The 15,168-nt window shown below is 46.5% G+C and overlaps 1 protein-coding gene across 1 annotated transcript in view; it reads right to left on the bottom strand.

The window, feature by feature from the left end:
* ZCCHC14 (zinc finger CCHC-type containing 14) overlaps positions 1-15,168 on the bottom strand; it is a 58,285-nt gene that overhangs the window by 16,228 nt on the left and 26,889 nt on the right. Inside the window, exon 3 of the mRNA XM_082607565.1 lies at positions 8,293-8,366. Within this exon, the coding sequence (XP_082463691.1) occupies positions 8,293-8,366 (74 nt within the window). The remainder of the gene's footprint in view (positions 1-8,292; positions 8,367-15,168) is intronic.

The following is a 15,168-nucleotide window of genomic DNA, read 5'->3' as shown; positions in this document are numbered from 1 at the left end:
AGAGGAAATCAAAAGGAATGATTCAAGAAAAGGAACTCAAATTAATGGACTTAAGTTAAAAGGGCTGACTTGCGTCTCAGCACAGTGGATGATAACCTACACCCAAGCCTGGCTCTGAGAAAAGTGCAAACGCTTGGGACTAAGAAAAGATCCTAAAACCTTTAGAAATTATAAAACAGGGCCAACACTGGATCAGGAGTCAGAACAGATCCATGTTTCTCAACAGCAACACTGCAAGACAGTAAATTAGAAGCGCTTCCGAGTTCCTAAGGAAAAATGACGCCTGGTCTAGAACTGTATTCCAGTCACATGTCAGGTCAGATGGATGAAGACACTGCCAAACATGAAAGTCAGAAACTGTACCTCCCCAGGACCCTTTCTAAGAAGCTACTAGAACAACTACTTAAACCTAGAACTAACCCAAGACAACAGATGAGCTAAGAGCTGAGAACAGGGTATCAGCGCCGGGAGGGAGGAAGGGACCCCGCGGGTGATGGTACGGGGGCCCCGCAATGAGACTGCACCAGGCCGAGTCCAGGTTGGAGCAGGGCCGTAGCTCCAGAGATGAAACCAATGGAATGCCAGACGCATTTGAACACAACCAGGGAAAACTTTAGGGGTGAATTTGTTTTCTAAGTACTTGTTCACAAGCAACAAACAAACAAAAAGAGACAATTAACTCCAGGTAGAATAAAGTATCGGAAAGGAAAGGTACTAAGCATATGCCACATGGCTTGGGTAGCAACAACCTTCACACAGTCAGGCTAATTATCATACAAGCAATGAGGTGTATTATCACAAGAAACAGTTCCCTGCTCCTCCGGGTGATGTGGGCACAATTACTGGAGTCTATGCACACACAGAGCTGATGAAAACAAAAACTAAATAAAAAAAAGAATAGTTGTCAAGACTCATCCTTAGCTAATAGTGATAAAATATTCAGAGCAGTTAAGATTGTTTCAAGATGAAAAACTTTTAAAGAAAAGATATAGCACTAAAATAAAATGTAATGTCTGGGTTCTTAACAAAGATTGGCGTAAAAAGAATGGGTGTTTTAATTAGTATTGCTCCACAGTTCCTTTTAAGTCAATACAACTCTCCCGTCTACGGGCGTCTCAAGTGTTTGGGTAATCAATCTTCTGAGGTTTTTTTCCCACCCTGTCCTTTGTGTGTAATAAGTATACTTTTAAAAAGTTTTAGTTATTCAACAGTGAATTTGGAAAAGCTGGTAACATTTGGACATTTCACATGTACATAGATATAAAATAATTTTGTATTTTAAAAGATTTTGTCATCTTCTTCCTGTATTTGCTTTCCTCAGTAACTAGTAATTACAACTTCAGCAAAAACAAAACCAACTCCATGAAAAAAAAAGAACAGGAAACTCAAACTCCTGCTTGTAGTTCATTTGTTACTTACGTCTTCCTATAAAAGAATAACCTTTCATTTGTATCCTGGAAAACAATGACACATAAAAACTAAAAGTAGAGATAAACAAAGCTGAGAAAAAGGGGAGGGGGGGAAGTCGCTGACTTCTTGAATAAGTAAAAGCTTTCAGAAAAAACCGCTTCTAGAGTCTTCCTATACTGTTAGCAATAGAGGGTACATCTCACCGTAGTAAGGCAGACACTTCTAATAAAGTTCTTTATTGTTCTGGCCACAGTACAATAGCTATTTATATCCATGCTCAAAAGACAACCTATTTAAAGGACAATTTATCCTAATTATTTAGGGCTCTGTGGACAAAAATTAATCCTCAGGTAAATTTCTTCTTCTGTTTTTTTTTTTTTTGGCTGCATTGGGTCTTCGTTGCTGTGTGTGGGCTTTTCTCTAGTTGCGGCGAATGGGGGCTACTCTTCACTGCGGCGCGCGGGCTTCTCATGGTGGTGGCTTCTCTTATTGTGGAGCACGGGCTCCAGGCACGTGGGCTTCAGCAGTTGTGGCATGCGGGCTTCTCATTGTGGTGGCTTCTCTTATTGTGGAGCATGGGCTCCAGGCGCGTGGGCTTCAGTAGTTGTGGCCCGTGGGCTCTAGGGCACAGGCTCAGTAGTTGTGGTGCACGGGCTTAGTTGCTTTGCAACATGAGGGATCTTCCCGGACCATGTGTCCCCTGCATTGGCAGGCAGATTCCTAACCATTGTGCCACCAGGGAAGCCCTGGCGGGCGGATTCTTAACCACTGCGCCACCAGGGAAGTCCCAATCCTCAGGTAATTTTTTTAAAGGTTTTATTGAGTATAACTGACAATGAAATGCACACGTTTAAAGTGTACAATCTGATCAGTTTGGACATACGTATATACCCATGAAACCATCACTGCAATCAATATAATGAACATATCCATCACTCCCTCCCCAGGAAGCTATTGATCTGCTTTCTATCACTGCAGATTATTTTGCATTTTCTAAATTTATATAAATAAACTCATACAGTATATGCTCTTTTTTTCCGGTTTCTTTCACACAGCACAATTACGCAGTTTCCTCCATATTGCCAAGTGTATCAGTAATTCACTCCTCTATTCTGAACGTTGAACTGTGTGGCTACGATACCACAGTGTATATCCAGCCTCCTGATAATGGATATTTGGGGCGTTACAAATAAAGCTGTTATAAACATTCGTGTACAAACCTCTGTATGACATGTACTTTCATTTCCTTTGGTTATTGACCTAGAAGTGGGACTGATGAATCAGATTTTAGGGATATGTTTGACTTTTTAAAAAACTGCCAAACTGTCTTCCAAAGTAATCTCACCATTTTACACTCCCATGGCAGTCCCTCCACACACCTGCCAGCAGCTGGCGTGGTCATCCTGTCAACTTCAGCCACTGTGACGGGCGTGCAGGATTAGCTCACCGTGGTTTTAATCGGTGTTTTCCTAATGGCCAATGAAGCTGAACATCTGTTCACGTGTGCTAGTTGCCATCCATGTATCTTTCTTGGTAAAATGTTCATTTTTTTAATTGGGTTATTTTCTCATCATTGCATTTTGAGAGTTCTTTTTATAGTTTGAATACAAATCCTCTATCAGACATGCAATTTACAAATGTTTTTCTCCTAGTTCTGTGGCTTGGCTTAATTTTCTCCACAGTGCCTGTCAAAGAGCAAGTTTTAAACTCTGATGAAGTTTAATTCGTTTTGTCTTTTATGGCTCATGTTTTTGGTATCCTACCTAAGAAATCTTTGCCTGTTTAAGTCACAAACTTTTCTATGCTTTCTTCTAGAAGTTTTATGGTTTTAGGTTTTACATTTAGGTCTGTCATCAGTTTTGAGTTAATTTCTATATAAAGGGTGAGGTTTGATGAAGGTTCCTTTTTTTGGCATATGGTTATCTGCTCCTGAACCATTTGTTGAAAAGACCATCTTTTCTTCACTGAACTGCCTTTATACCTTTGTCAATAATCAGTTGACCAGGGCGGTGTGGCGTCCGGGGCCCTTAGCCCGAAGCAGACGAGGCCTGGCCTGCGGGATAGAGCAGTCGCCACCGCCAGTCCCCGAGCCCACCCCAGGGCCACCACCCTGCAAGGAGCCGCGGGCAGCAGGAGCCTGAGTTGCTGCCAGTGCTGGCACCAAAACTGACAAGCTGCTCCTAAAATTCACGTGGAAATGCAGTATCCCCAGAACAGCCAAGACAATCCTGAGAAAGAAGACCAAGCCTAAGAGGACTCACACTTCCCAATTTCAACGTCAAAGCCACAGTACTCAAGACAGAGCAGTGCTGGCCTAACGACAACAGAGATGAATGGAACGGAGAGTCCAGAAACAACCCCTCACAATTTCGCTCAACTGATTCTCAGCAATGGTGTGAAGACCCTTCAGTGGGGGGAAGAATGGTCTTTTCAACAAATGGTGCTGTCCAATAAAGATGTTAAAAAAATTATAGAATAAGCAAACAAACAAACAAATGTTGCTGGACAACAGGACGTCCACATGCAAAAGGACGCATTCGAACCCCTACCTCACACCATACACAAAAAATTAATTCAAAATGAATCAAAGACCTAAATGTAAAAGCAAAAACAATAAAATTCTTATCAGAAAACACAGGAGTGAATCTTTGTGACCTTGGCTTAGGCAACGATTTCTTAAATATAATACCAAAAGCACAAGGAATGAAAGAAGTAGGTAAACTGGACTTCATCAAAATTAAAAACTTTTGTGTGTCAAAGGAGAGCATCAAGAAAATGAAGAAAATTCCCACCCAATGGAAGAAAATATCTGCAAGCCACATGGCCCAGTAATTCCAGTCCTAGGTGTGTATCCAAGAGAAATGAAAACATTTGTCCACACAAAAACTTGTACATAAATGTTCACAGCAGCATTACTCCTAAGAGGCAAAAAGTGGAAACAACACAGAAGTGCATCAACTAACTGCTGAGTGGATGAACTAAATGTGGTCCATCCACACAGTGGAATATCACTCAGCCGTAAAAAGGGGAGCACTAATACATGATGTAACATAGAGAAGTCTTGAAAACATTATTTGCATGAAAGAAACCAATCACGAAAGACCACATATTGTATGATTCCATTTATGTGAAAAATTCAGCATAGGTAAATCCACTGAGGCAGAAAGTAGGTTAGTATTTGCCAGGGACTTGGGGAGGAAAAGTGGGGAATGACTGCTAATGGGTATGGGGCTTCTTCCTGGGATGATGGAAATATTAAAATTAAATTGTGATGATGATTACAAAATTCTGAATAAATAAAAAAAGCCACTGAGGGGCTTCCCTGGTGGCGCAGTGGTTGGGAGTCCGCCTGCCGATGCAGGGGATGCAGGTTCATGCCCCGGTCCAGGAGGATCCCGCGTGCCGCGGAGCGGCTGGGCCCGTGAGCCATGGCCGCTGAGCCTGCGTGTCCGGAGCCTGTGCTCCGTGGCGGGAGAGGCCGCAGCAGTGAGAGGCCCGCGTACCGCAAAAAAAAAAAAAAAAAAAAAAGCCACTGAACAGTTTAAATGGATGAATTTTATGTTATGTGAAATCTATCTCATCAGAGGTGTAAAGAAGAAAGTCAATTAGAAACTTTTAAAACCGTCTAATCTCTAAAATTGCCATCAAGGATATTCTCCTAAAGTCTTCGAAACCACCAGCTGAGCGTTTACATGTGAGTCTAGCTCGGGCCCACTGCCTCGGGGCACGGTGTCTCCTCCCTCTCAGCAGCGCCTTTAACAGGAGGTGCTAAAATCAGGTACTGGGAGTCTTCCAGTGTTTTCTTCGTTTCAGAATTGTTTGGACTGCTCTATAGTGTTCTCCTTATAAACTTTATTTTATTTACTATTTATTTATTTACTCAGGCTGCGCTGTGAGGCTTGAGGAATCTTAACTCCCTGACCAGGGACTGAACCCGCGCCCTCGGCAGTGAAAGCACAGAGTCCTAACCAATGGACCACCAGGGAATTCCCTCCATATAAATTTTAGAATCGTCTTATTTCTTTTTTTTTCTTTTAAATTTATTTATTTATTTATTTATTTATTTATGGCTGTGCTGGGTCTTAGTTTCTGTGAGAAGGCTTCCTCTAGTTGCGGTGAGCGGGGACCACTCTTCATCGCGGTGCACGGGCCTCTCACTGTCGCGGCCTCTCTTGTTGCGGAGCACAGGCTCCAGACGCGCAGGCTCAGTAGTTGTGGCTCACGGGCCCAGGTGCTCCGCGGCATGTGGGATCTACCCAGACCAGGGCTCGAACCCGTGTCCCCTGCATTGGCAGGCGGATTCTCAACCACTGCGCCACCAGAGAAGCCCCTCGTCTTGTTGATTTCTAAAACAGAAAAATGCTACTGGGACTTACTTTTGCTGGGCAGTCATGTAAGATGACAGAAAGTTTGTAAGTTTAACGGTACATGGAGTGATGTCCTCCCGCTGTCCACAGGTTCTCCCTCTTACAGAACTGTAGTCCTGACCACAGCGAGCTTGAGAGACTGGGTTAAACGCCCAAAGCTATGTAACTACAAGCCGCTTCACTTTTCGAGTGTGACAGGAGTCCCAAACCTAAGCACATGCATATCACACATTCGTATCCTACAAGCAGCCATTTATTTACGAGTAGGAGAGTGCAACTCACCTGCAGAGAACAAGCACACAGCTTAAGCTGTGCAAATGAATGGTGCGCTTTATAAATAAGAAGATAGTTGTGTTTTTTAAAAATCTTCCTTGTATCTTTCCTTTGTGCCTCAAATTACCATCAACAAATGTGTGGGCAGTAAATCCCTTAGGGCATATCAAGTTAGTATCCCAAAAGAAAATGAGTGGGACTGCTGGCTAGTGAAGGATTATCACCTTCCTAAACACAAGAATCCTTTTATCAGTTATCACATCAGGAAAAGCAAGCTTTTCCGATAACCAAACCTTTTTCTGTAAGTACCAAAACACTTCATTCAGCTTAACCATTTGGGGTCAGAAGCGTCTTAAACTGAACGTTAACCTGTGGGACAGTTATCTCAGAGCCGCGACCGGCCTCCAGGCGCCTTTTGCAGCTGTCCACTGCTTTCAGAAGACTCACGGCGCCCCATCCTGCCAGCCTGCCGCCTCCCCACCCTGATCACAAGGCCCTCCTCTGGGGAAAGGCCAAGTGTCTACCCTGCCAAAGCTCATTTCTTTGCAGAGAGGCTGTGGACTGGGGCCAAGCCCAGTTTGATCAGACGGGCTGTGAGTGGGATCTGAAGGGCTTGACCCTCAGCAGTTCCCACACAGGCAGGCCCTGTGCAGGGGGACCACGCCCGCCACCAGCCCCTCAGGGGATATCCGCCAGCCAGACTGCAAAGGAGAGGAGCCAACACACCGAGCGTTTCAGGGACTCACTGGGCTCCCCAACCCCAGCAGGCCTTGAAGATGCTGGGGTCCTGAGGTTCTCTGGTTGCTGACACTTGGCTGCTGGTCGCAAGCTCTAGACAACCTCCAAAACCGAAGGGAAGCCTTTCCCATACATTTTGAAAAGACACATCTATGGAGTAACAACTGATTTGCACAATGCAGGACTTCCCAAATCAAATGAGGGTTTTATCCTTGTGGTATTAAAAGTACCTGAAGTATTTTGATGTAGCTACACTCTTTGCAAGGTTAGTAAGCTGCACAGTGTAAATACTAGATACTAACCAGAAGCTGCTATGCCTGAGAACACTCCCCAGTAAAGCTGGAAGCAGATTTTCCTTATCAACCAGTTTCCAACGATGCCTGTGGTCAAAGGAGAACCCCGCACAACAATGGGGTAGTAACAGAACCCTGGTGACACAGCCAGCCACGCACACAGCTAAGCGGGACCAGGAAACTCAGTCTGGCCAGTGAGACATAAGTGGAAGTGTCTAGTGGCTTTTTTTTGCCACATCTCGTGACATTTGGGATCTTAGTTCCCCGACCAGGGATCGAACCCGCGCTCCTGGCAGTGGAAGCGAGGAGCCCTAACCACTGGACTGCCAGGGAAGTCCCTCTAGTGGCTGTTTTTAAGAATGCTCCATGAAAAAGAGGCAAAAGTAACCTTTCACTCTCCTCTTCATCCCATGTCCTGTTGCCTGGAATGAAAACGTGAGGGCTGGAGTCCTAGCTGCCATCTTGGACCATGAGGCTAAGGGCCACCTCCCAGAGATGTCAAAGCAATCACCTGGAGGGAGCCTGGCTCCCTGCGTACTTTATGGAGCACAGCTGCCACTCCAGCCCCGGGGCCGACTCCTTGTACACTCCGATGTTGTTCAAGCCACTGTTATCGTAGATCTGAAATTCTAATAAACAGTATGCCTCAATTTTCACAATTCTCTACTTTAGCCAACTCTGGTGACCAGCCACCAGCAGCTGAGCATGTCAGTCTAGAGAATGTTCCCCACACACACCAAGGAGTTTCTGTCATCCAGGAGGTACAGAAGAACAACAGCTCATCTTTGCAGGCACTTACTATATCCAGACCCTGTACTGAGTGCTTTGAGTGAACTGTCTCATTTAATCCTGCCCCAAACTCCATCCTGTTTGACTGAATGGAGGTGCTGGGGTACAGAAGTCCAGCATTGTCCTCGGTCACACGGCGAACAGGGACACAAACAGGACTGCGCACTCCAGGCTGTGCCCGAGCCCAGCCCCTCCCCTTCGTGGAGCCTGCTGAGGTCCAGGGGGAGCAGCCCCCCAGGCCCAACAAGCCCACCGTGGAGATGGTCCACCCGCAGGGCCCAGTCCCCACTTCTATCTCCCGCAACAGTGGCACAGTGCTTCGCAAAAGACTCGTATTTAGAGAAATAAAAGTACCACTTCATGGTAAATGTTTCCTTCCTATCCCTTAGAGGAGAAAAGGAAAAAAAAACTTAGCATCTTACCTCAAAGGAACATTCAACATTTCTTTCATTTTTTTTGTGTGATAATCCCTTCAGGTCTATCTTTTCAACACTCACTGTAAAGGTAAACAAAACAAAACAAAACAACAACAAACAAAATTATAAAAATGAAGTAAGAGCTTGAAGTACATATGATTAGTTTGCATCGATACATTAGCAACTTTTCACAGTACGGCTCCCAACGCCCGGCCCCGTCTCCTCTGCGGTGGGTGAGCTCGCCAGGAACGAGGAGGCTGCTCGCTCGGGAATGGAGGGTGAAGTTGAAAGTGACACAGAAAAAACAGGCAAAAAATAAAAACAAATCATAGAAAAGAAAGAGATCGGTGCTTGAAAATGCACAAGGGCACAGACCATAATTATAACTGAAGATTAGTTATGATCTGTTCTCATTTCTGAAAAACTAATGCTCAACATTTTCCACTGTGATTATTTAGAGACAGCTGCCCAGAACCTCTCACTGGCATCTCCTCGTCTCCTCCTTCTAGGACAAAGCCAGGCTGGAGGTGTGAGGACAGCAGCTGCGGAGGAGACCCTGCAGACCCCTAGCGCTGCCTCTGCAAAACAGAGCCAGGATGGGCAGAGGCCGCAGTTGCACAGGTGGACAGGGATGAGAAAAGGCAGTCACCGTCAGAGAGTTCCAAAGCCATCACCTCTGCATACCTCTCTTTTCACACGCAAGGGTGCATTTTTTTTTTTCTCCTCAAAAAGAAAACGATACAATTAAGCTTCTAAGCCCTTAAGCTTTAAGATGCAAATATTTGAGCACAAATATCTGTTGAAAATAAAACAGCACTTATCAAACATGATGTAGTTTCCAAACTCCCAAACCACATTAAGGTACGTATGTCCTATTTCTGATTCAAATACTAAAGTTTCGGAAGTACCAAGTTAACTGATTCTTCAAGCTTATGAACCTTGGGCAGGCACGGGCAGTCAGCTCTTATGCAAAGACCCCGGCAAATGAGGGAGGCTTTACTTTCTGAACAGCACACACCCCTTCTTGCACTATTTTTCACCAACATTTCCAGAGGTCCCTTGGCTCTGCACTATGGGGATTTCTACAAAGCTTCAAAACCCGTCTAGCAGGACACACTCAACATAACCTATTAAGGCTATTAAGTTACACTTTCTGCAGACGCCCCATCTCCTGGTCGGCCATACCCTCCATAGTTTTCTCCGGGCCACCCCCAGAAAGCTTTGTCCTCAAAAGTTTGGAGGGAAAATCTGAGAAACTCCTTTTTGTAGGCTGCCCATGTACATTTAGCATATTAAAGGCTCTGAGAAGTCCTGCAACAAATAAATCTACATCTTTAAACCACAATTCCTCAACTGCTTTGGCCACAGAACTCTCTCCTCCCCTAACATGTCTGAGCACCCCAGAGAACAACGAGCGGCTCTGTGCACCGGGCTTCGGGGAAGGTTCTAACTCTGCACTGCCCACTGCTGCAGCCACTGACCACACGGGACCACTTAAGTTGGTACTAATTACAATTGAGTAAAATTAAAAATCTCACTCCTCGGTTGCACTAACCCCATTTTAAGCGCTCCCACACGTGGCTAGCAGCTACCACACTGCAGCAGACACAGAAGCCCGGTCATCCCAGGGAGCCCTACTGGGCGGCGCTGCTCTAAGCGAGGGGCAGGCAGGCTGCAGCCTGTCTGTCTGTGTAAACGGGCTCTGGGGCACACGGCCACGCCGTGGGCAGACGTACCGTCAACTGGTGCTCTCCACCCGGCGACGGCAGAGCCCGGCGGTGGTGCCAGACTCCGCACGCTTCCCAGAGCCAGAAATACTGACTTTCTGGATCTTTGCAGAAAAAAGGGTGCCAATCCCTGCCCTAAACCAACAACTGTTCATTCACCAACTCGTCTTACAAAGCTCCTGCTGTGTACCGGGCCACGTTCCAAGGGCTGGGCACACAGCGACCAGCACCGTCGATGTGTTCTCGTACTCACAGAGGTTACGGCCTGGTGGGGAAAAGAGCTTCCACGCCCTGAATTTTTCCCATGAGTCTCTCTAATTTTATAAAGTTACATCAGGGTTGATATGGATCTTGGGAGACACTAGAACCCATTTGGTTTAGAGTATTTTAAGCTTAAAATAGCATCTCACAGGAAGGAATTACTCTAAAGAAAAAAATAAGAATGTTTTCTTCCTTTCTGGCAAAACAAAGAAAACACTACATTTAGCGGCTGTGCACTGCCCGACCTCACTCAGTGAAACTACTCACTGTTCCTGTCTGACTTCCCCAGTCAGATTGTCAGCAAATAAACAGCTCTTATGTTTTCCCAATCACTATTTTTAAAAACTTACCCACAATGACCTCACCCTAATCCAGATCCTTTACTTTTTTAAACAACAGAATATACAAAGTCAATGAATACAGAAAAATGTTATTCGGCATTTTCCCAGGCCACAGAACACCAACGTGTACCTAAAAGTTCCAGGACTGAGTATGAGGATTTATGAAAAAAAAAGAAAAAACCCCAACTGGACTGAAAGCGGGAAGTGACTCATATCTGGACAGGAAAATGTGAAAAGCAGATGAATGTTACTCAGCTGTTTTCAAATAAAAGAGGCATTTTGGACCACAGGACTGAAACGTTTGCGAGACCTCTTCAAAATCACCAGCCCACCTAACTGGGTGCTCTCTGTCCGTGCCATCGGCCCTCTGCAGGCAGCTGCAGCGGCCCCGGTACTGCCAGGATGGCTCTGGACCAGATACATGGCTGGCCGACAAGCTCTGCTGCTTTTCTCTTGGTGCCGCGCCCACTGTGTGGCCACTAGGGGCTCTGAGGGTGGGAGGACAGCCCGCTGGGGCGGGGGCGAGGGGGATGGGAGAGATCGTGCAGACGGACTTCTGTAGCAGATGAGAGTGGCGACGGTGGCTAACACAAGGGGCGGCTGGGGGGTGCTGAACTGGGCGGGCTTCAAAGGTGTGTAAGCATACTCTCGATTTTGGTACTATTAGAGACTATGTTTATAAAAATAAAAACATGAAAAATGCTTATAGTATTACCTGAAAAATTATAAACTGTATGTATAACATGATTATAGTTGTTTAAAATGTTAAAGAAAGATTGACTAAAAATAAGTTATCAAAAATGATAGGGTTGGGCTTCCCTGGTGGCGCAGTGGTTGAGAGTCCACCTGCCGATGCAGGGGACACGGGTTCGTGCCCCGGTCTGGGAGGATCCCACATGCCGCGGAGCGGCTGGGCCCGTGAGCCATGGCCGCTGAGCCTGCACGTCCGGAGCCTGTGCTCCGCAACGGGAGAGGCCACAGCAGTGAGAGGCCTGCGTACCGCAAAAAAAAAAAAAAAAAGATAGGGTTAATTGTGTTTGGTTGTGGAATTATGGGTAGTTTCCCTGCCACATTTCTGTAATGCGGTCTCATAATTTTAGAGTGTTTACCTACACGCATACAAATTTGCTGACGGCCCACTTAAAGTCTACTGGTAGATAATGCGGCCTCCCTCCCTCCCACCACCCTGGTGAGCCCTGTAGATGGTGTCATCTGTCACAGTCCCAGTACTTTCTGAAAAGTGCCAGCAAACTTGTGTCAACTTGAGGGGCTAGATACCAAACCATCACCTGCAGGGAGAGAACACATCCAAAGACAGGATTAGCACCGACTGGAAAGACCCCGAGCCCGTACGGGCGCGGTGGGAAGAGCGCTAGGGGGCTGGGAAGGACGTGAGCCTCGCTGGGGTCCAGACTGTGCAGAGGCTCAGGGCAGGGCACCCAGGGCTGGGACCCTGGGACTCGAGGCCACCAGCCTGCTCTCACGTAGAGATGCGAAGAGCAAGGTGGTGTGCTGTTTGCTTTTAACATTTCGTGTGTTCAAACCTTTCTTCTTTTCTTATTCATGACGTACACTAGGAATTCTCCTCAAATCTTACAAGTTAGAGCGCACCGCCTTCACTAAGATGTGTAATTGCACTGAACTACCATTTTTATAATTGGATCAATGCCTAATTTAAAAACCAGAACACTAACGTAACTGAAAAAGGAGGGAGGGAGGGAGATGTGCGTAGAAGAGACTGTAAAAGGCCCCGCAGTAACAGCCCAGGCAAGCATCCCGAAAGGCCTGAGCGGGGTCTGGAGGAGTCACAGACGATTTTCACACCGCCAGGACCAGAAAACCACTCCCCGGACCTCAGCCCAGGGAGCTCCTGCTAAAACCGCCACAGCCTAAGGGCCACCTTCGCTCAGCCTAACTGCCACAGCCTAAGGGCCACCAAGGGCCTTCAAACGATCTACAGGAGCTGATGGCCGGCCACCTCGCACCGAGAAAACACGGCACCTAGAGGTGACGGCTTTAATATGTCCCAAGAACGCGGCACTCCTTTGGAACATTTTCCCTAAAGTCTTCTGGAAAAAACTGGTGGTTGGTAGTTTTCTGCCAATTATGTGTTTTACTTGATTTCAAAGTATCTTTATTAAATAGCTTAATTCTCTACGCTCAATAACAAGAAACCAAAACTGTGCCAAAAGAAAGCACAGTAAAGAGGGTATCATTCATGAGTAAAGGCAAAGATAGAAACAATCATGTTCCAGCACAACACCTTCTTCTCTCACGTCCTATACAACAGTACTCAGTGTCTTCAGACTTAAAGAAACTGAACCAGACTAATATTTGAGATGCCTCCAGCTTTACAATTGTTATTACTGAAATCTAGTTTTCATCTAAAACTTGAAAACCTGTATTCTTAAAAGTCTCAGTTGAATAATGATGTTCCTAAAATATCAAGTTACTTTCTCACTTTCATTTAGTTGTCTGTGTTAACGGGAATAATTTTTTAAAACACTGCTTCATTTAACTGTCCTTAAAATTCAAACATTCACTACTATGCTGATTAAACTGATCCTCTTTCCTACATCTTTTTAGGTCATGTCATATTTAAGAACTCTGTAACTTATTTTTCTTTGATTTTTTATCATCTAGCTACCTGGCACTAATTTGATTTGTTAGTTCTCCAGAAATATAGAAACAAAAGCAGTACATGATCCAGAAAACATAAAGCTGATAAAACATATTTCTAAAGTAGCAAAAGTAGGAAGTGAACACACATTCCATTGGAATGGTTAGTGATATGGCACTTGAATCTAGGGGCCTGAGGAACTCACTTGTTTATGTATTAAGGCAAACGTTTTATTCAGCCTCAGTACCCACGAGGCACAGGAGCAGCCGTCAGTGATGGAAAACTGACACAGTTCACAGCAGTGCTGTGGGGCTAGACCTCAAAGGGAAGGGCCCAGCGGGCAGAGTGACATGGCGGTCAAGACCCAGGTATGACAGCACCTGTGCTGGACGAAGCTGTGTGGTGGCGGAGACGGGTGACAGGAGGCCAGGGCAGAGAGGACAGACCCACAACCCACTCGGCAGGGCCAGGGAAGCCCAGGGGCTCTGCAGCCAGACAGGATGTCTGAAATGTGACACTTTCCAGCCCCGTGACCTTGGGCGCAGTTATTTTATCCCTGAACAAAACGAGCTCTGTGGGACTGCGGCATCACCTGGCGGGCTTCCACAAACTCCAAGCGGCTTCCCAAGGAAGGCTGCACCTGAAAATCTTCACAATCAATAGTACAGAGAAAAAGGTAACGCTTTCACTTCATGTGTACTTGAGTCTCCTTTTCTATTCTCTTCTAACACAAGTGTTGGGATCTCAGGGTTGAGATCCCAGCTTACCTTAGGAACGCTGCTTACCTGAGACTCAGTTCTCCTGTCTATGAAACGGGGACTGTCGTTAGAACGAACCAGCTTATACCTGAGCCCCACAGGTTCTTAGGAAGACCAGATGAGTTAATGTCTGTAACGAGCTTGGACACCACCTGGCAAGAGCAGTCAGGGTTTCAAACTGTCCTTACTGCCGTCCCCTGAGCCTCAGTACGGAAGAAATACAAAAGTCTGACCTCTTTACAAGCTAAATTGTGTCACTGAAAACTTCTAAGAAGCAGAGACAACCCACAACAGAAGTGGGATACAGAAAAGACAGCAAGAAAACTTTAACAACACTCAGAGTGGCTTCAGACTTTCCGAAGAGCAGTAACAGGGCACCGGGGAAAGTGCGAACAACAAAACCAGGTTTACCTGATGGTCAATTTCCAGGCGGAGGAGGCCACCTTCCCCGTGACCACTGGCCGGAGAATACCGTAGATAATTAGCAAGGTCTGACTACTGTCTAAGGATTATGATGTCTGAGAGCAGACAGTAACGGTCCTACCACAGATCTGCCTTCCCGCACCCAGGCACACGGGCAAGAGAGTGACAGACACAGCCGTTCAACTGGCAATTATATTAAAAAACAGGAACGAGGGGAGTCTTGATAATTGTGCCTACAGGAAAAAGCACAATGGTGAAGGAAAGGCCTTCCCCTTAAGACTGCGAGGGTATAGGACACAGGCTCCAAAGGTGCGGGGACAGGCTGGGGACAAAGGAAGCAACGCCCCATCGGGAGGCGCTCCTCCCTGGGCGACACATGCAAGGAAGAAGTGCCTCGGAGTGAGTGCGCGACAACCACCCACCCGGAAACTGAGGTCCTGCTGTGTCTTCAGAAAGACTGACCCTCCAGCTGAGCCAGAGGTGAGCCGACCACGCGCTCCCAGGGCTGCTAGGAGGGCGATCTTCCCCCACACACACCGAGCGCGTTTCCAGGCACCCGCGCCCGGCTCTAGACCAGGAGGCCCGGAGAGCCCTGTCTCTCCCCAGCGAGCCCCCCAAACCCCACACAGCTGGCCTGGGGCCAGCCGGCCCGACTCTTGTCTAGTGTGGCTGCACAAAGTCAGACCTTCAAGAACCAGGGAGCTCGGCCTCCGTCCAGACGTGCCCTGCCGACTCCAGAGCTGCACTGTCCA

Source organism: Mesoplodon mirus (assembly GCF_964341445.2).
Source record: "Mesoplodon mirus genome assembly, chromosome: 19".
NCBI lineage: Eukaryota > Metazoa > Chordata > Mammalia > Artiodactyla > Ziphiidae > Mesoplodon > Mesoplodon mirus.
Note: the sequence above shows the minus strand (reverse complement) of the source record. Positions and strands in the feature narration are given on the sequence as shown.